The sequence below is a fragment of the Capra hircus genome, chromosome 6 (assembly GCF_001704415.2).
Source record: "Capra hircus breed San Clemente chromosome 6, ASM170441v1, whole genome shotgun sequence".
In the NCBI taxonomy this organism is placed as follows: domain Eukaryota; kingdom Metazoa; phylum Chordata; class Mammalia; order Artiodactyla; family Bovidae; genus Capra; species Capra hircus.
The window spans coordinates 26,074,192-26,093,756 of record NC_030813.1 but is presented as its reverse complement, the minus strand read 5'-3'; the positions used below and the strand labels follow the sequence as shown (position 1 = coordinate 26,093,756).

The 19,565-nt window shown below is 42.7% G+C and overlaps 1 protein-coding gene across 1 annotated transcript in view; it reads left to right on the top strand.

Annotated features, from left to right (window-relative positions):
• The window catches only part of METAP1 (methionyl aminopeptidase 1), a 56,758-nt gene continuing 37,477 nt past the window's right edge, over positions 285-19,565 (top strand). The window contains exon 1 of the mRNA XM_018049294.1: positions 285-461. Within this exon, the coding sequence (XP_017904783.1) occupies positions 348-461 (114 nt within the window). The 5' untranslated portion in view covers positions 285-347. The remainder of the gene's footprint in view (positions 462-19,565) is intronic.

The following is a 19,565-nucleotide window of genomic DNA, read 5'->3' as shown; positions in this document are numbered from 1 at the left end:
GCTGGCTCGCGGCAGGTAGCAGCGCGACGGCGCGGAGAGGCCGAGGGCTAGGCCAGGTACCCTTGCGGCTACCACGTGCCCACTGGCGGCCGAGAGGCTGGGGGCCTGGGATGAGGGGCGGGGCGAAGGCCACGGGGCGGGGCCAGCTGCTCGCGCGGGGCGGGGGCGGGGCGCGCAGCGTGTTCTGGGCAGGCCCCGCGCTCCTCCTCCCGCGCCCAGGCCCGGCGATCCGAGCTCCTCCCCCGGCTCGGCCTCTCTCCCCTCCCCGGCCCTCCCTCTGCCCAGCCATTCCTCCCTCCCTCCTCCCCTTCTTCCTCGGCGAGGCGCTCCTCCAGTAGCCAGGCAGCATGGCGGCGGTGGAGACGCGTGTGTGCGAGACGGACGGCTGCAGCAGCGAGGCCAAGCTCCAGTGCCCCACCTGCATCAAGCTGGGCATCCAGGGCTCGTACTTCTGCTCGCAGGTAGACTCCCGCTTCCCCCGCGGCCCCGCCGCCGCCTCCCTCCCCTCTCCGCTTTGCCCTCGCGGCCGGTCGGGACACGCTCCTCCTCTTCCCCGGGCGGGCTCGCCGGCCGCTCTTCCTCCTCCGCCTAGTCTGCCGCGCCGCCGGCCCCTCTCTCCTCCCGGGGATCTGAGGCCCCTCCGGACCCCGGCCGCTTGGGGCGCCCGTGGGGGTGGGGGCGCGGGCGCGCTGCCTTGTGGGCTGGGGGCGGAAGCGGACTTGCCCCGGGTCTCCCCGACCGCCCCTAGGGCGCCGCGTTTAGGAGCCAGTTCTCAACGCGCATCTTCTGGCCGGGCTGGGGCTGCCAGGTGTGCTGGCTACGCGGGACAGGTGGGATCGCCGGGGAAAGGGCCAGCCCTGGTTGTGCGAGTCGCCACAGCTGCAGCTCCTGGCGGGGCTCTGGTCTTGGTCGGTGGGGGCTGTAGTCACTGGTCCTACGGGATTGGGGGTCGGAAGAGACCCGCTGGGCTTGGAGAAGGGTTACCTGGGACGGTGGGGACTCTGAGAGGGGCAATGCTATTTCCAGCCCCACCCACCTCTGTCCCTAGGTTTTACTACCGCACATTGACACTTAAGCAACTTTAGAGTTGCGGATGGAGAGGGAGCTGTGTAATTCATTCTTTTCTTTTGGCACTCAGAATTATTGATTTACAAAACCAAGGTAACAGTATGAGTCACCTCAGATTAACTGAACTTCCCACTGAGCGAAAAAGACAGTTCCATTAAGGATTATGCTTTAAGGCCGTATTTTAACAAGTTTTGTGCAGTGGAGCAAAGCCAGCATTGAATGGTGTCCGGACTGAAACGTGTGCTGGTGTTTGTTTACTGAAGAGCCCTAGTGTTCCGGCTGCATTTAGACGCTCAGAGTTTTGGCCTGGCGGCATTTGTACGGCTTTTAGTTACAATCCAGTTTTGTTGAAGAGAGGTACGGGAATATTCAGGTACGAAATTGGTAGTGTCCTGAGGGGAGGAGAGCATGCACAGAGAGTCTAAAGGCACCGACAGGGCCCTGTCCTTGCCATTGACTGAGATCTTGAACTAGTCAAGTTTATCTTTCTGAGCTTCAGTCCCACCACTGTACAGACGGGAAGATGAAGTTTTTACTAATGTATTTCCCAAGGTTGTTCTGAGACCCAAAGTATCCAATGGATGTGAAATCTTAATAAAACAAAGGTAGTATTTTTTAAGGCTGGCAATAGGGCGTAACACATATATATGTGTATATATACACAAATGAAGGAAAACATATATGAGCAATAAACACAAATATAACTTTCAGATATAAAATGTGTAAACATAAAGCTGTGTGTGAAATGAAGATGTAAATAAAATCCCGGAGATCCAGCACTTGTAAGATAAGCCGTTGTAAAAGATCCTAGCTATGTTGTATAGGTCTTGTTTTCAGATAGGATATGATCCTTGACCTTGTTAGTATCATTTGGAAAAAGTTACACTTGGAGAAGTGTTGCTATTTCTAAAAATAGCACTGGGACTTCTCAACATGCTGAACCTGATCTGAGTCCTTTTGTTTCTTTAAAATAATTTTCAAATTCTGTGATTTGTTGAGGCCTGTGTGGGACTTAAAAAAAAAATCCAGTAGTTTATTTTTGAAAATCATGTACTCTGAGTAGAATAATGTGGTGTTTTATGTTTTGCTTAAATTTAGTTGTTTTGTAATGTTAAATGAAATAATATGTATAGACACTTGTTGAAATTCTGAAAAGATGCTGTGAAGCTATAGTCATCAAGGATAGGTGATACTCTCCTAGGCATGTATTATTTAGTAGAAAGGACATTGGCTCATTGGGGTTTTTGGGAACATGCCAACACATTTGTGAAAACACGCAGGGTATATTTAGTACAGTAGGTAGTTCATGTTAGATTCTGCAGGTATATTTCTTGTTCCATTGTTATGCCTGTAGTCAAATATATCCTGACTGATGCTTCAAGCTCTCTCTCTTCATTCCTGTTGCTTCCTCCTTTAGTCAGTTTTTGAAATTTCTCACCAGCTTCTCTTAGTTCATTTCTCTACTGTAGTTTTCCACCTTGCAAGTAAACACTCACACACACACTCACAGTCACACACATATCAAAGGAACAAACCCTTTCGTGCAAAAGTTATTTATCCCCTAGCGTAGCGGTCTGACAGGGAGGCCTGGCGTGCAGCGATTCATGGGGTCGCAAAGAGTTGGACTAGACCGAGCGACTGAACTGAACTGATAGCGGTCTGACTGTGTTTCTCCCCCACCTATAATGAATAGAATTGCCATTGCTTGCAGGATTCTAGCCCCATAGTCAGGGCATCTCTTCTGAGTCCAGCTTCTCTTGCTTTAACCAGAGTCTGTATTTATACTTGTTCCTTTAACACAGAATATCACCTGTCTTCTAAAATCACAGATGTTCTTTCAGTTCCAGCTTGAGACCTTGTTCAGTCACTAAGCCAGTTTCCACGTTTATGATGAAACTGGGGCTTCTCCTTGCCACTTCTCTGATCATCTTCACTAGCAGTGGTCAGTCTTTTCTCTTCTCCTTGCTTTTGTGGTCCCCAGGCTGATTGTCTGACCAGCTTGTCTTTGGGAATAAACTGTGAACAAAACTACAAGAGAACAGAAATAAACCTTTTCTGGTTATCCTGTCACACCACCTTATTTCCTTTATAACATTTTATACAGTCTGATCATTTGATTTTTGTTTATCTGTCTTTCAGTCAGAAGGTGAGCATCACGAATAAACTCACTGCCCTCTCCTCATTTCTCAACACAATGCTCTGCATGTAATAGGTGGTCAATAAATGCTTGAGTCAAAAGGCAGAATAAAGGGGTGCATTCATGCATGCGCAGTTGTGTCCGACTCTGGGACCCCATAGAGGAGCAACCCTCCAGGCTCCGCTGTCCATGGAATTTTCCAGGCAAGAAAACTGGAGTAGGTTGCCATTTCCTCCTCCAGGGGATCTTCCCAACCCAGGGATGGAACCCTCATCTCATGTATTGGCAGGTAGATTCTTTACCACTGAGCCACCGGGGAAGCCAGAATAAAGAGGTAAACTGCCACAACTGAATCGCAGTTCTGTTACTTACTAGCTGTGTGCTTTAGGCAGGCAACCTTTGTTTTTCGTTATAGCCTTTTTTTTTTTAACATTAATTATATTATTTTTGTTTGCTGAGTCTTTGTTGCTGCGCAGCAGCTTTCTGTAGTTAGGGCAAGTGGGCATCTCATTGCAGTGGCTTCTCTAGTTGCAGAGCACTGGGTTTAGGGCACCCAGGCTTTGGTAGTTGCAGCATGCAGGCTCAGGAGTTGCGGCTCCCAGGCTCTAGAGCACAGACTCAGTAGTTGTGCACTGGGCTTAGCTGCTCTGTGGCTTTTGGAATCTTCCTGGACCAGGGATCGAACCCATTTCTCGTGCGTTGGCAGTTGGCTTCTTGTCCACTGTACCACCAGGGAGGTCCTGTTACAGCCTTTTAAAATGGGGCTTTGAATAGTACCAACCTCAGGGTTTGTATGTATTAATAAAACACTTAGCATAGCAATACATTTAATCAGTGTTAGCTCTTTTTATCGTTATACTGTATTTATGCTTAAGAAGATAGAAATGTTTTTACTTAAGATGCTTAATTTTAAGACACATTTTGGTCTTTTAATGAGTAAAACCTATTTCACTTGAAATTGAGCTTTACTGGAGTTTGTGATGTTTCATGGTATTTCTTTGTAGCTCTATCCGTCTTATTCATTAGTAGCTGACGAGGTTTAATAGTAGCTTGGTAGTTTACTCATAGTCCCAAAGAGTTTGTAAGAGTTTTTTGAGGAAGGAGGCTGTGCTGTACTCATTTTTGTATTTCTCGTAAGTACCTTGTACACAGTAAGCACTCAGTTCATTAAATGAAAGAAAAAAGGTCATTAGGCCTGAGAAGGAAAGGCAAAGAGCAGTCGAAGCCCTTAGTGAACACCCCAGGGCAGGTACTATCTTGACTGTAGTTTAAAGGATCTGCAGAGAAGGACCTGAGTGATTTGCAGCCCTTTATAAGGCATAAGCACTTACAGGGAAGAAGCCTGGGTTTGGAGTCTTACCTGGGTTTTTTGCGACCATGTCCTTGGGTAGGTTGTGTCCTGTTTTATGAGAGAGGGCTAATGATGCACCCTCCCTAGAGTTGAGGTGACGGTGAGTGAGAGCGTGCAAAGCGCCTCAACACTGTGTTTAGTAAATAGTGTTGTTGCACATGCCCTGTGTCTACTACCATTGCAGCTAGCCGTAAGGAAGGTTTAAAATGTTTGAGGAGGAGCCTTATTTGTTATGAACATTTTGAACAAATTCTTGGAATAGGTTCTTTCAAAGAAGTAGTGGCCATGTAAAGTGACTGCCTGGGTCTTCAGTAAGAAAATGCGTGGGTGAGCATCTCCTATGTTGGAGGAAGGATTTGCATTTCCAGTATGTAGGTCTTTGAAATGTAGCCCTGTCCTCTAAAACACTTTCTCCTTTGATAACAAAGTTCCTGACATTTCTAGGGATTTTCTTAAAATTCCTTACATTACCTCACACTATTTCTAGATATTGCTGTAAGATAGCAATATCTAGTTGTAATTTTTTTTTCTTAAAAATAACTTTTATTGTAGAAAAATTAGAAAATACAGGTGAAAGGTTGCTTGGTGATAATTTCTGTAAGTCTTTTGATAGGTAGTCTTACAAACATTTATGTATTCCTACATATACTCATGTGCATATACTTGTATGCATTTTTATCAAAATGGCTAATCATATACATAATCTTAGGGAATTTGCTCTCTTTTATGTCTTAAGTAATACATTTGGAATGTGTGTAATGGCTCTATTTACAGTATCCTTTGTAATGGCTGAATAATATTTAATGTGATAGATGTATTGTCCTGTATTTACTCATGTATGGTTGAATTTACTTTCTTTTTAATTTTTTAGCTGCCATTTGACTGCTTTTCAGTAAACGTTCTTGTGAAATTTTAAATCATTTTGATTACTTGAGAGTATAGAGTAATGGTGGGGCTGGTATATAAACCAAGGAGTGAACCCACCTTGAGGTGCTGGTAGTTCTCACAGTGTAGTTAATGGATTATTACTAGTTTGAGAACTAGTTTGAGAACCTGGTGGTGGATGGAGATCTCCTTTTACTGACATGCTTGTATTATAAATGATTATGTAGGAGTTTTGGCATGAATTATATTTTTATTGTAGAACTTGTAAAAAGCAAACATCATTTGGTTGGTAGGTAATCAAAAGTTTAACTAATCTTTAACTCCTAGTTACTGTTTTAGAGATTGAAGGGCTATTGGAAGTAGATATGAGCTTATACTGTTCATATAGTTTATGACAGAAGTGTTAGTCACTTATTTTTTTTCTTCCTTTTTTTTGGTGAGTCTTTTCCAGGTTTGGCATACTTGCACAATTTTTAGTTTGGTCTTAGTTAATTAGCCACGTAAGCCCGTGGCTAAACACATATGCAGCTCTAGACAGGAGGGAGAAGCAGTAGCGTGGGTGGCTCCTCTTGTATAAATGAGGAGTTGTCTCTGGTATTAATAGGAAATCCATTTAGTAGATGTAACATGGGCAGGAATATTCTATAGAGCAACCATTGAGATTCTCTCCATGTTAAAGTTCTAATGAAACAAAATATAGATACAGCCATCCTCTCTGCTGGATCCTGAACCTTTCTTGACTCAGTTTTAACATGAAGCATGTGCTTATTCATGCTTTGGCAGCTCAATAATTATGTCTTTTTTTTTTTTTCTTTTGATTGGTATCAGCTTTGGGTCTTACTTTGAATAAAGAACAGTTTAACACAGTCTGTAAGCTAGGTCCGCCTTTCTCAGTGTGTGTATTTAGCTGCAATAGTTGACCGTGGGACAGGGACTTCCAAAACGTCCTCTCAACTATTCATTGCAAATGATTTTTCTTTTTGTGCACTGTTCACAGTAGCTAAGTTGTGGAAACAACATGGATAGATAAATGGATAAATAAAATGTGGCATAAACGTATAATGGAATACTAGGCAGTTTTAACAAAGAAGAAAATTTTGCAGTGTGCCACAACATGAGTGAATCTGGAGGACTTTGTGCTGAGAGAAATTAGCCAATCATCAAAAGTGATTCCACTTAACACGAGGTACCTGAAATTGTTAAATTCATAGGCTCAAAGAGTGGAATGGGTGAAGGGGGAAACAGGGAGTTAGTAATCAACAGGCATTTAAGTTCAGTCCTGCAGATGGAGAAGCTCTAGGGATCTGTTCTTTACCATCGTACCTATATTGACACTTGAAATTATTAAGAGGATAGGTCTCACATTAAGGTGTTCTGGCTATTTTTTTTTCCCAGTAACCTGTCTGTTTTATAGCCAGGTTCAGTGGGGACTTCTTCCTGATATACCAGAGCTCTGTGGTGTCTGTTGGAAGGCATTCCTAAAATCCCTGTCATGGGGTCTGCTATTGTGGCCGTTTTCTAGGCCATAGGCTCAGGCCTCTAAAGAGTGGGTAGGGTATAAGTGAGATTTTGTGACTTTAGCAATTTTCTTATCACAAAGTGGCAGGCAACAGAGATGTCTCCATCTCTGTTGAGAACTTGTATTAGTTGGTCCTGCCTTGATAAAAGGTGCAGAAGGGCAACCCTTTGCATCAGATTCTGGAGGTTGCCCTGCCTTATCAATCGAGCCCCGAGCTCAAATCATTCAGTAAAATAGGTAAATTGTAAGTGCCATTAGGTTTTAGATGTGGCATTTTTTTTTCCCCCCTCTCTGACTGGGCATTTATTTTCTTACTGATTATTTCACTAACTGGTACTAGTGATGGGCTTTAACTATTTGAATACTGATAACCTTGCATAGTTCACTACTAAAATGTAGAGGAAAATATAAATGGAGGTGTTATGTGATTTAGTACTGCTTTTGAATTGAGGTTTTTAGGTACCTGAAAGTCAGGATCTGTACTTTTTTTAGAAAACTCATTTGTTTTTATTAGATGTTGAATAGACTAGAAAACTAACACTAAGTCAACATAGTATCTAAAGAAATGTGGTACAATAAATGCCTCTGTACTTAACCACTTGAATTATTAAAAAGAATATATTAATGAAGCAAGTAAAACCAGAAAGCACTTATGTGTCCCTCACCCTAGAGATACTCCCTGTTCTGAGCTGCCTTTATCATTCATTTGCTTTTCCATGTATTTGATTCCTTAGATAATGCCTTGTTTCGTTTGGGTGTTTTTGAAGGTTTTATAAATCACTGCACGTATTCTTCTGCAACTTGCTTTCTTTATATTCTCTTCTTGAGATTCACCCTTGTTGCGTCTCACTCTAGTTCTTCATTTTCATTGCTGTATAGTATTTGTGAATTAATGTATCAGTTTATTCATTCCTTTGTTGATGGGAATTTGGGTTCTAGGTTTTTACTATTATAAACAGCACTGCTCTAGACATTCTTGTACCTGGCTCCTGATGCCTATGTGCAAGAGTTTCTCTTGGGTATACCACCAGGAGACAAGTTCTTGGGTCATGGGATATGTATGTGTTCAGCTCTGTTTTGACTGAGCCAGATTTTTTTCCAGTGTGATTGTCTTTTTTCTCCCATCAGGAGAAACTTTATATTGTTCCATATCCTAGCTGGGACTTTACCTTAATAGACATTTTGATTTTTGCCTGTTGTGTTACTTATGAATAATAATGTTTGTTGGGCTATTTTTGCATGTGCAAACCTGCTAAAATTTACTGTTCTCAAGAGGCTTACGGTAACTTGTATGGACAGTTCAGTTCAGTCGCTCAGTTGTGTCTGACTCTTTGCAACCCCATGAATCGCAGCACGCCAGGCCTCCCTGTCCATCACCAACTCCCGGAGTTCACTTAGACTCACGTCCATCAAGTCGGCGATGCCATGCAGCCATCTCATCCTCTGTCGTCTCCATCTCCTGCTTTCAATCTTTCCTAGCAGCAGAGTCTTTTCCAATGTGTCAACTCTTCTCATGAGGTGGCCAAAGTATTAGAGTTTCAGCTTTAGCATCATTCCTTCCAAAGAAATCCCAGGCCTGATCTCCTTTAGAATGGACTGGTTGGATCTCCTTGCAGTCCAAGGGACTCTCAAGAGTCTTCTCCAACACCACAGTTCAAAAGCATTAATTCTTTGGCGCTCAGCTTTCTTCACAGTCCAACTCTCACATCCATACATGACCACTGGAAAAACCATAGCCTTGACTAGACGGACCTTTGTTGGCAAAGTAATGTCTCTGCTTTTCAATATACTATCTAGGTTGGTGATAACTTTTCTTCCAAGGAGTAAGCATCTTTTAATTTCATGGCTGCAGTCACCATCTGCAGTGATTTTGGAGCCCCAGAAAATAGTCTGACACTGTTTCCACTCTTTCCCCATCTATTTGCCATGAAGTGGTGGGACCAGATGCCATGATCTTCGTTTTCTGAATGTTGAGCTTTAAACCAACTTTTTCACTCTCCTCTTTCACTTTCATCAAGAGGCTTTTTAGTTCCTCTTCACTTTCTGCCATAAGGGTGGTGTCATTTGCATATCTGAGGTTATTGCTATTTCTCCCGGCAATCTTGATTCCAGCTTGTGCTTCTTCCAGCCCAGTGTTTCTCATGAGGTAGTCTGCATAGAAGTTAAATAAGCAGGGTGACAATATACAGCCTTGACGTACTCCTTTTCCTATTTGGAACCAGTCTGTTGTTCCATGTCCAGTTCTAACTGTTGCTTCCTGACCTGCATACAGGTTTCTCAAGAGGCGGGTCAGGTGATCTGGTATTCCCATCTCTTAGAATTTTCCACAGCTTATTGTGATCCACACAGTCAAAGGCTTTGGCATAGTCAATAAAGCAGAAATAGATGTTTTTCTGGAACTCTCTTGCTTTTTCCATGATCCAGTGGATGTTGGCAATTTGATCTCTGGTTCCTCTGCCTTTTCTAAAACCAGCTTGAACATCTGGAAGTTCACAGTTCACGTATTGCTGAAGCCTGGCTTGGAGAATTTTGAGCATTACTTTACTAGCGTGTGAGATGAGTGCAATTGTGCAGTAGTTTGAGCATTCTTTGGCATTGCCTTTCTTTGGGATTGGAATGAAAACTGACCTTTTCCATTCCTGTGGCCACTGCTGAGTTTTCCAAATTTGCTGGCATATTGAGTGCAGCACTTTCACAGCATCATCTTTCAGGATTTGAAATAGCTCAGCTGGAATTCCATCACCTCCACTAGCTTTGTTCGTAGTGATGCTTTCTAAGGCCCACTTGACGTCACATTCCAGGATGTCTGGCTCTAGGTAAGTGATCACACCATCATGCTTATCTTGGTCGTGAAGATCTTTTTTTACAGTTCTGTGTATTCTTGCCACCTCTTCTTAATAATATCTTCTGCTTCTGTTAGGTCCATACCATTTCTGTATGAGCGCATCTTTGCATGAAATGCATGAAATGTTCCCTTGGTATCTCTTAATTTTCTTGAAGAGATCTCTAGTCTTTCCTATTCTGTTGTTTTCCTCTTAAAAAAAAAAAAAGTTAAGTGACCTGGAGATGCTAAGTGAAAGTTATAGACAAGGAATTTTTTTTCTTTTAATTATTTCATAACTTGATTGAATCTCCTTAGCTTTTTATTGTGATGATTTTCAAACATAGAAAAGTTTAAAGAAAAGTCTTATAACTAATTGCAGTATACCATCACTTACATTGCAGAAGGAAATGGCAACCCACTCCAGTATTCTTGCCTGGAGAATCCCAGGGACAGAGGAGCCTGTTGGGTGCTGTCTATGGGGTCGCACAGAGTCAGACACGACTGACGTGACTTAGCAGCAACTTAGCAGTCCCCTACATACTTTGCTCTAACTGCTTTATTTATGAGTTCTTACGTGTATTGCATTTGTATATGTATTAGTTGAAAACTTTTGAGTCACAGACAACGTGACACGTTACCCATTCATTACATGGTTACATGTAATCATCTTCAGCATGTATTTTCTAATGACAGGGATATTCTTTCTTACTTATTAATACAGTATCATGTTTACATGTAAGAATATTGCCAAGAATTCCCTAATATCTTCTAATAGCCAATGCTGTTTGCATTTATCAATTGTCTCCTAAACATCTTCAGTAGTTGTGTTTTTGGTTAATTTTTGGAACCAAGATCCTTTCAAAGCTCACAAGTAGCGTGTGGTTGTTACATTTCTTAGTCTTAGTGTAGAACAGTCCTTTCATCTTTATGTTCATGATGCTGGCTTTTTGAGGAGACTAGTCACTTGTCTTGCTGAGTGCACATGTTCTTGGTTATCTGATTATTTCCTTGTAGTGTCTTTAAGTTGTTCTTTTATCCCCTGTCTGTTCTGTCAGGATTCCCTTGACAGGACTCGTGAGTGATGCTGTGTACTTCATGTTCTATCACATCAGGAGGCGCTCCTAAATGTGATCGCTTGCTTAGGAGGTGCTGCTCGCTCGCTGTACGTTTCTCACTTTGTAATTAACTACCTACTGTAGCGCCTTCGAAGGACAGTGGGTTCTGTGTCCTTTTGACCTTCCTCCAGTAGTCTCTGATTGTTCCCTAGCTCTCTGGCCCAAGACAAAAAAAGTTTACCTTGTAGCTTCCCTGTCCCAAATCTGGAGTCCAGCCTGTCTCCAAGGAGCCCTTGTTTCTGGTAGGAAGGTCTTTAGAAATCTAGTTCTGCCTGCTCAGTACGCTCCATACTGAGCCACTGGCTGGAGTCCCTGCCTCGAGAAGAAGGGTACTGACATCTTCAGGGAAGTTTGCTGATGGCTCTGGAGGACACAGATAAAACTGCTGATGGGCAGTTTTTCAAAGCAGCATAGTAAAAAGGTGCAAAACAGTATAGTTAAGGTCCTAGAAGGCCTCCTGAAGGAGGGGTTAAGAAATGGATTTGAGTACACTGAAGAAAATAAATAAAAAGGTAAGTAAAAAGGTGTCTGTTAGTGAGGAGGAGAGAACATTCTCTCCAGGGCAAGGATGTTTATGGAAGTAGGAGCAAGCTGAGGCATGTGTGTTACAGCAAGTAACCACAACCTTGCAGTGGTGAAGAGTCTGAGTACAGAAATATAAGGAAATAAAATGATTGTTAGCAGGGCCAGAGACTTTGTGTTCCACTGAGTATATTTTTTTTAAATGTAAATACCTCCATTTGTTTTTTTGTTATAAAAAGCAGTGCATGATCTTTGCATAAATTTAAAACAGAAGTGTTTAAAGTGAAAGCTGTGTCATGATCGTATCCTAAGAGTATGTTACAGTTTGGTTTATTATCTTTTCAGACTTTTATAAATTTATTACATAGACGTTAAGAGCATGGAAACTGTCTCAAGAAAGCATGCATTTAAAACCAGGCTTTGCTGTTAATTAGCTGTGTGGGTTTTTTTTAACGTGTTAATTTTTCTGTGCTTCAGTTTTCTCATCTGTTAAATAGGAAATAATAGAATTTACCCTGCAGAGTTGTGAGGATTAACGGTTGGCGCATATAGTACTGCCTAAATCAGTGTTTGGTATATGGTCAGCATTCATGTGTTACTTGTTGTTTTTATGTTTTTGAAACAAAACCAGAATCATTGTTCTGTATCACATACAGCTTTGTAACTTAACTTATTTAAAAATGAATTTCTTTTTTCTACAGGTAAAGAACACATGGAGACATTACCATACTAACCATTTTTATGGGGTACTTTTCAGTGGTATTTATTATATTTGCATTGCTGTAGAACATATCTCAAGAACTTCTTTAATCTTGCAGAACTGAAACAGCTCATTAAACAGCTCTCTTTTGCTTGCTCCACCCAGCCCTGATAACCACCGTTCTGCTTTACTTGTGGAGAACAGCATGAGTATTTTAAAAGAAACATTTTCCAGGTGATTTGAGGGCCTATTCAGTACTGAAGACCGTACTACCCCATATCAGCTCCTAAAACTTGGTAGATATCTCTTGGTGTTAAAGAAAAAGTGGGATAAAAACTTTACCATTCTAGTTTCAGTAGGTACTCTGCAGCCAGGGCTTTGGTGCAGTGAAATAGGTGGAAAGCAGGGTAGTGAGACAAAGAGCTGTCAGGAGTGCTGAGAAAATGCATGTGCCCTGTTAGGCATTGGCTGGGATGGGTGCGGTGGGGACGCTTTATGAAGACAGCATTTGTAACACACTGAAGGGATAGGTTAAAGCTTGTGAGGACAAGATGTGAATGTGAGTGTCAGGAACAGATAGACGAGGTCGGGCAAGGGAAAGGACAGTGTGGTATTCTCTGGGGGAACTCTCACCCTAGTTTAGTTAGGTTGTTGGTACATTTTTCAGAGATAAGGAAGGAAAGGTTGCTCAGGTAAGAGTCAGAGATTGGTTCTTCATGGTGTGGAGAATAACTCACTCAAGGGTTTTGAGTGGTCCTAGTCAGGTAAAGACGGAGAAGGCAATGGCACCCCACTCCAGTACTCTTGCCTGGAAAATCCCATGGATGGAGAAGCCTGGTAGGCTGCAGTCCATGGGGTCGCTAAGAGTTGGATACAACTGAGTGACTTCACTTTCACTTTTTACTTTCATGCATTGGAGAAGGAAATGGCAGCCCACTCCAGTGTTCTTGCCTGGAGAATCCCAGGGACAGGGGAGCCTGGTGGGCTGCCGTCTCTGGGCTCGCACAGAGTCGGGCACGACTGAAGTGACTTAGCAGTAGCAGTCAGGTAAAGAAATGGGAGAAGAATGAGATTGTGGTCTAAGGAAGGAACACTGTTCAGTCTTCAAGAGTTACTAGGAGGTACAGAATGTACTTGATGCTGTCAGGGGTTTTGAAGACTGTGCCCTTGTTACTTCATGGCCTCAGCAAGTAAGAGGACGGCGGCTGTCTTGAGAGGTATTTATTATGAATACTTTGGTTCCTTCATTTCCTCAAATATTCATATATTTTGAAGTACAAGTCTTCAGCTAGGTAAGCTGTTTTGTGAGACAGTTCCTAGTTTATTTAATGAGAATAATCCTATTAGTCCTCTTATTTAAAAGGTGAGATTTGATGTAGGTCTCACAAACCAAGTACAAAACACTCTGAAATCCTCTGAGGAAAATACAGGGCTATTTATTTGAATAGCTGCTTTTCAGTGAATGTGATGGATTTCAGCATGTTTATTAATAGTTGATGATCGCGACATTGAAATTTTAATTGGGAGAGAAATTGACATGGTTTGGCATTGATCCAGTGCACTGTAAGCTGCTTTAGAACACCAGGTAGTCTGAAAAATGTAAAACATGTTGTGCTTTTTTAGGAGTAAGTTGATAATCTTGTTAGGTTTATTTTTTTCTCCCTGAAATAGAATCAAGGAGGGTTATTTCTAAATCTTGGCAGTTTTTCCATAGCTATGACTTTTTAGAGTAGATATGAAAAGAAAATAGTTTACCATGAATACTTAAGGTGGGAACCAAAACGTAACTGTTGTTCTTTGCACATCATCTTGGGCTTTTTACTTTCCCCAGTATGAAGTGACAATCAAGGAGAAGCATTTTGAAATATGGTTCCTTTAAAACACTTACATTGCTTTCAGTTTGTTCACAGATTACTAGAGAATCAAATTAAGAGAGATCACCGTGAAATAGACTATTAATTGAATTGTAGAGGCAGTAAATGCCAAAGGGTTTAGAGGATGTGTCATTTCTCACTGGTGGACAGGAGGAGTTTTACAGAAAAAGTTGTATTTAAAATCATTTGTTGTTATCTTCTGAACTCTTGAAGGAAAGTATGGTTTGAATGGAGGGGAGGAGGGCATCTGATTATTGAAGCTTAATTGCTTTGAAAGATATGTATGAAATTGGGCATAGGTCAGAGTGGTACCACCTCCCTGCTCCTGTCCCAGTCAGAGCCCCTCTTTTTCTGTTGAAAGAAAACACTGAAGAGTTCTAGATTTCTTTTTACAGGAGTTCTGTGATCAGTAGGGGTAAAAAGCAAAACTTGGCACTGACTCGGATACACTCCAGATGGCATGCATTTGCAGTTAGAATAAAAAATTCTTTGTTTATTTAAAATTCAAGAAGATTTGATGATTGAATTTTTGGATGTTGTCATGTTGTAAATAACATTACCTTCTGAGTGGAGAAACTTGGAACAGTCAACAAATAATGGTGAACGTGTAGATGTGCCCACTGTAAGAAGTGAGTCACAGAACGACAATGTTAGGAAGGATGTGAGACGGATGTGAAAAGAAAGAGTAACATGATTGTCTTTGCTGATGCCTGCCTGAGAAGCCTTGTTCACCATAAGGTGACATCCCCCAGGAAGAGGTTGAAAGAGGCGAGCTGTGTATTTTGGCCACTGGGGGGGGGGATACCCAGTTGTGGAGCAAAGAGTAGGCTGTCCAGTTGGTCACACTGTGAGCTGAAAGTATAAACACACTGCCTTAATGCTGTATTAATTGGTTTAAATCTACTTTAAGTGACAAGATCCCTTAACTCAGAAAACAATTTGTCTTTTAGATAGAATCTTCCTGCAGCTGGAAAACGGCATTCATTCAACTTGAAATACTGGCTGTAGAAAAGGAACCTAAATATATGTGCACTGGACATTTTAGAGATTATGCCAGTTAATATGTATTCAATATGGCTTTGATTCTTGAAAACATGCATATGGCTTAGAAACAAATATTCTAATTCCAGGTATCTCTTAACCTAGGGTTAGTTTTTCCATTTTTATTTTTCCAGTCTTACTGAGAAATAATCGACAGAACATTGAGTAAGTTTAAGGTATTGTTGTACAGTCACTACGTCATGTCCGACTCTTTGTGAGCCCATGGACTGTAACCCGCCAGACTCCTCTGTCCATGGGATTCTTACTGTGTGGGTTGCCATATCCTTCTCCAGGGGATCTTCCCAACCCAGGGATTGAACCCAGGTCCTCTGCATTGGCAGGCGGCACTGGGGGAGCCCACTAAGGTATACAGCATCATAATTAGACATTGTATACTTTGTGAAACAGTTACCACAGTAAGTTCAGTTATCATTCATCACCTCACAGTTTCAGTTTTTTTCCCTTGTGATGAGAACTTTTTAAACAACTGTCAAATATACAATATTGTTAACTACACTCATCATGTTGTATGTTATACCCCCAGAATTTGGTTTTCTTTCCACCACTTTAAACTGATTATTTTGGCATTCAGTTCCATATCTCTGAAACACACGGTTATCTTCCTGTCTTGATTATTTGGTTTTAGGCCTTGTCACTAGGTTTCCTGCAATGGAAGAAGAGAGTTTGGCAGTTACGCTCCTCACCTGCCATGTGGCTCTCTTCAGACTTGTAAAGTGGTTTTGAGTCATGTGGTCTTCTCCAGGGGGATCTTCCCGACCCAGGGATCAAACCCGGGTCTCCTGCATCCCAGGCAGAGCTTTAACCTCTGAGCCCCCAGGGAAGCTCTTGTAGTCTACTTGCCACTTCATAGCTGCGTGACCTTGGGCAGGTCATTTAGTGTGGCTCAACTTTTCTCATCAGTAAAATGAGTACTGTGTGAATAGTATCTACTTCATAGGATTAGGACTTAACACATGTAAAGTAGTTGGAATAGTGACTAGCACATAGTAGGCTCTACATAAGTGTTATGAATTATTAACACGGTATAATTACTTTTCCTTCCTTGTACAACTCCATTCACTTAGCTTTCTATGTCGTGAGTCCCCCTATATATGAACCTTGGAAAGTTGCAAACTTTCAAAGATGGGAACATGTGTTTGCATGTCCAGCTGTGTTTAAATGCATGTGTCTGGTGTACATTGTCATGTGCATCCTCTACAGGAGGCTGTGCTTTTGTTTACTTTCCTGTAAAGTACTGTTGCCATGCGACATGAGCAGATTACTAATGAAGACCTGATGGAGTCGGAGGCCCAGAGAAAGGACCAGGAGAGACAAGAGGAAGAGGAAACTGCAGAACCAAAGAGATTCACAACGTGGGAAATGGCAAGAGGATTTTCTTTATTTGAGGAGGCGCTGTTAGTTTTTGAGGCATAGGAGCCAAACGAAGAAGGGTACATGAAGGTTGCAGAATGCCATCCAGTGCTTCGGATTATCTGTGATGATAAACAGAAAGAGCTACTGCCTAGACATCGCCGGATTGTAGTTTTAAGAGAGTAGATAGAACTGAAAGCATCAAGGAGCCAGCACCTGTGCCATCCATGTCAAGCATGAGTGAAATTGCAGCTTCCCTCCGTGCTGTGCTGGCGACCCTTCCCCTCTGCCATCTCCCACCGCCTCTCCCTCCTCCAGTCAGTAACTCTTGTCCGTTTACTCAGTGCCTGCCTCTGTGTGCCAGCTGTTGTACTGTACTACTGTACTTTTCAAGGTACTGTGCTATAAGATTAAAAATGATTTTTTTTATTTTTTGTGTTTTTTTTTTTTATGTATTATTTGTGTGAAAAGTATTATAATCCTATTACAGTACGGTACTGCATAGCCGATTGTGTTAGTTGGGTGCTTGGGCTAACTATTGGACTCACAAACATGCTCTTGGAACGGAACTTGTTTGTATATAGGGGACTTGCTGTAATCTGTAGACGTTTTGTAGATAATCTTTATCAAGCTGAGGAAATTCTAGTTTACTGAGAGTTTTTATTATGAGTGGTGGTTGATTTTTGTTTCCAACTATATTGTGGATTTTTGTTTCATCTTGCACTTATGTTACCTTCTGCTTTATATATTTTGAAGGCTCTGTCGATACATACAATTTAAACTTTATATCATCTTAGTTATTCGACCTTTTAAAAAAATCATTATGTAATTTTCTTCTTTATCCTTAGTAATTTTCTTTGTTGTTGTCATACTGGTCCTGAGGCTCTGTTTTTTATTTACTTACCTTTTAAACCTTTTCTGTGTTCACATGGGATCGTTTCTTTGGTCTCTGAAGCTCACTGAGTTTTCCTCTGTCATCTCCATCATGCTGCTGGATGCTCCTGCTGTGCTTAGTCCGTCAGTTGGGTCTGACTCCTTCTTTGTAACCCCTTGGGCTGAAGCCCGCCAGGCTCTTCTATCCATGGAATTCTTCAGGCAAGAATACTGGAGTGGGTAGCCTTTCCCTCCTCGAGGGTATCTTCCCAACCGAGGGACGGAACCCAGGTCTCCTGCATTGCAGGCAGATTCTTCATCAGCTGAGCCACCAGGAAGGTCCATGCCACTGAATATATCCAGTTAATTTTTTATTTTAGCTATTGTATTTTTTTGGTTTTAAAATTTTCATTTGGTTTTTCTGTATATCTTTGCAAATATTTTCTTTTTTCCCATTGATATGAGTGTTTCTGGTTGATTGTTGGAGCGTTTTAATAATAGCTGCTTTAAATTCTGTCAGTTAATGCCAGCATTGGTGTCAGCTTAGCACTGGTGTCTGTTGACTCACTTCCCTTATAAATTGAGATTGTCTTGGTTCTTTATATGCTGGATAATTTTAGGTTTTATCCTGTGGAAAGTTTTGCATATTATGAAATCTTGAGTCTTGTTTAAATCGTGTGGAGAATGTTGATATTTTAAGTTTTAGCTGGCTACTAACTAATCTGGTTAGATTCAGCCTGCAAGTCCTAACCTGCCTTCTTTGGTTCCAGTGTCAGTTCAGTTTTCAAAGCCTTTGCAGCGCCGTTCACATCTGTCCCTGAGATCTGCATGATGGTCTCTGTTAGTTCTGCTCTCTCACACATCAGTAGTTTGTATTATGAACAACGTGATGGGGTCACTTTAGGGAGCTCCTTCCTTGGGAATTCTCGTTTTTGGTCCCCTGGCCAGAAAGCTGGGGTTGTAGGGACCTACCTTTGCTGTCCGTCACGACTGTGGCTTTGTCTGGGCCGAATGGCAGGAGGACACAGGCAGAAGGAAGGGTCTGGCCCCATGCTGTCTGGATGGCAGGACAGACAAAAGGAAGTGGAGGGTCTGGCCCCATGCTGTCTGGGCTGCAGCTTCACTGATGAGAGAAGAGAAGAGACGCCTGCTGCTCAGTGCTTTGGCTCCTGCACGCTCCTGTTGTGGGTTGCCCCAGGGTCCCTTGGGGTGTGGGGATGTGAGAGGACAGGGACGAGAAGAGAAGGTGGGCTGTACTCTGAGCACTAGGGGTTCCCTTTTCTGCTCCTTGAGCCAGAATTGGAGGGCGTCTGGACCACTCTGTGTGCCCTGGTGGTCGCCTCCATGTTGCTCCTGGTGATTTTGGTGGGGGACGGTGGTCAACTCATCGCCAGCTCAGCGGCTCCTCAGCGGTCAACTCATCGCCAGCTCAGCGGCTCCTCAGACAGCCGTGCCGAACGTTCTGCCTGGGCTCTGGAGCTCCACGAAGTCCGTGAGTCTGGCTTTTGTCTCCTTTGCAGCGTGGCTCCTGCTGTCTCTGCTCAGTGCTTTTCTGTGGCCATGCGCCTGGCTGGCTGGATCTTAGACCCCTGGCCAGGAATGGAACCTGACCCACGGCCGTGAAAGCGCTGAGTCCCAACCACTGGACCACTACAGAGTTCCCAAGCTCAGTGTTTTTTAAGTTAAAAAAAAAAAAACCTCAAACCTGCCTTCCTATTTGCTTTTGTGTCTGCACAGCCTATAACTCCACCGAAGGTTAGTCACAGGCTGTGCTCACACCCCTTGAACTGGCAGGCTGTTTGTTGTTTTGGTGTTCTTTGCTGTTTTGGCCGGAAAGCCTGTTCAAACTTGAGGTTGTTCCCGCTCTTGGATCCCCTTCCATGATGTGCAGGTTCCCTGAACAGTGATGCTGGGCTGTGCCTAGTCACTCAGTTGTTTCCGACTCTGCGACCCCATGGACTGTAGCCCACCAGCCTCCTCCTGGGATTCTCCATGCAGGAAGACTGGAGTGGGTTGCCATGCCCTCCTCCAGGGAATCTTCCCAACCCAGGGTCAAACCCAGGTCTCCCACACTGTGAGCGGATTCTTTACCGCCTGAGCCATGAGGGAAGCCGGAACGGTGATGCTCATTAGCTACAAAGCCCACGGTCATCACTAGCTGCCTAATGGCCGTAAGTTTTCATCAGCTAAGAATTCAGGGCAGCGTTGATGGACACACTGAAGGTATATAGGTGTACCGTCTTTTCAAATTCCAAACTTAAATTGCTTTTAAAAATAATAAAATG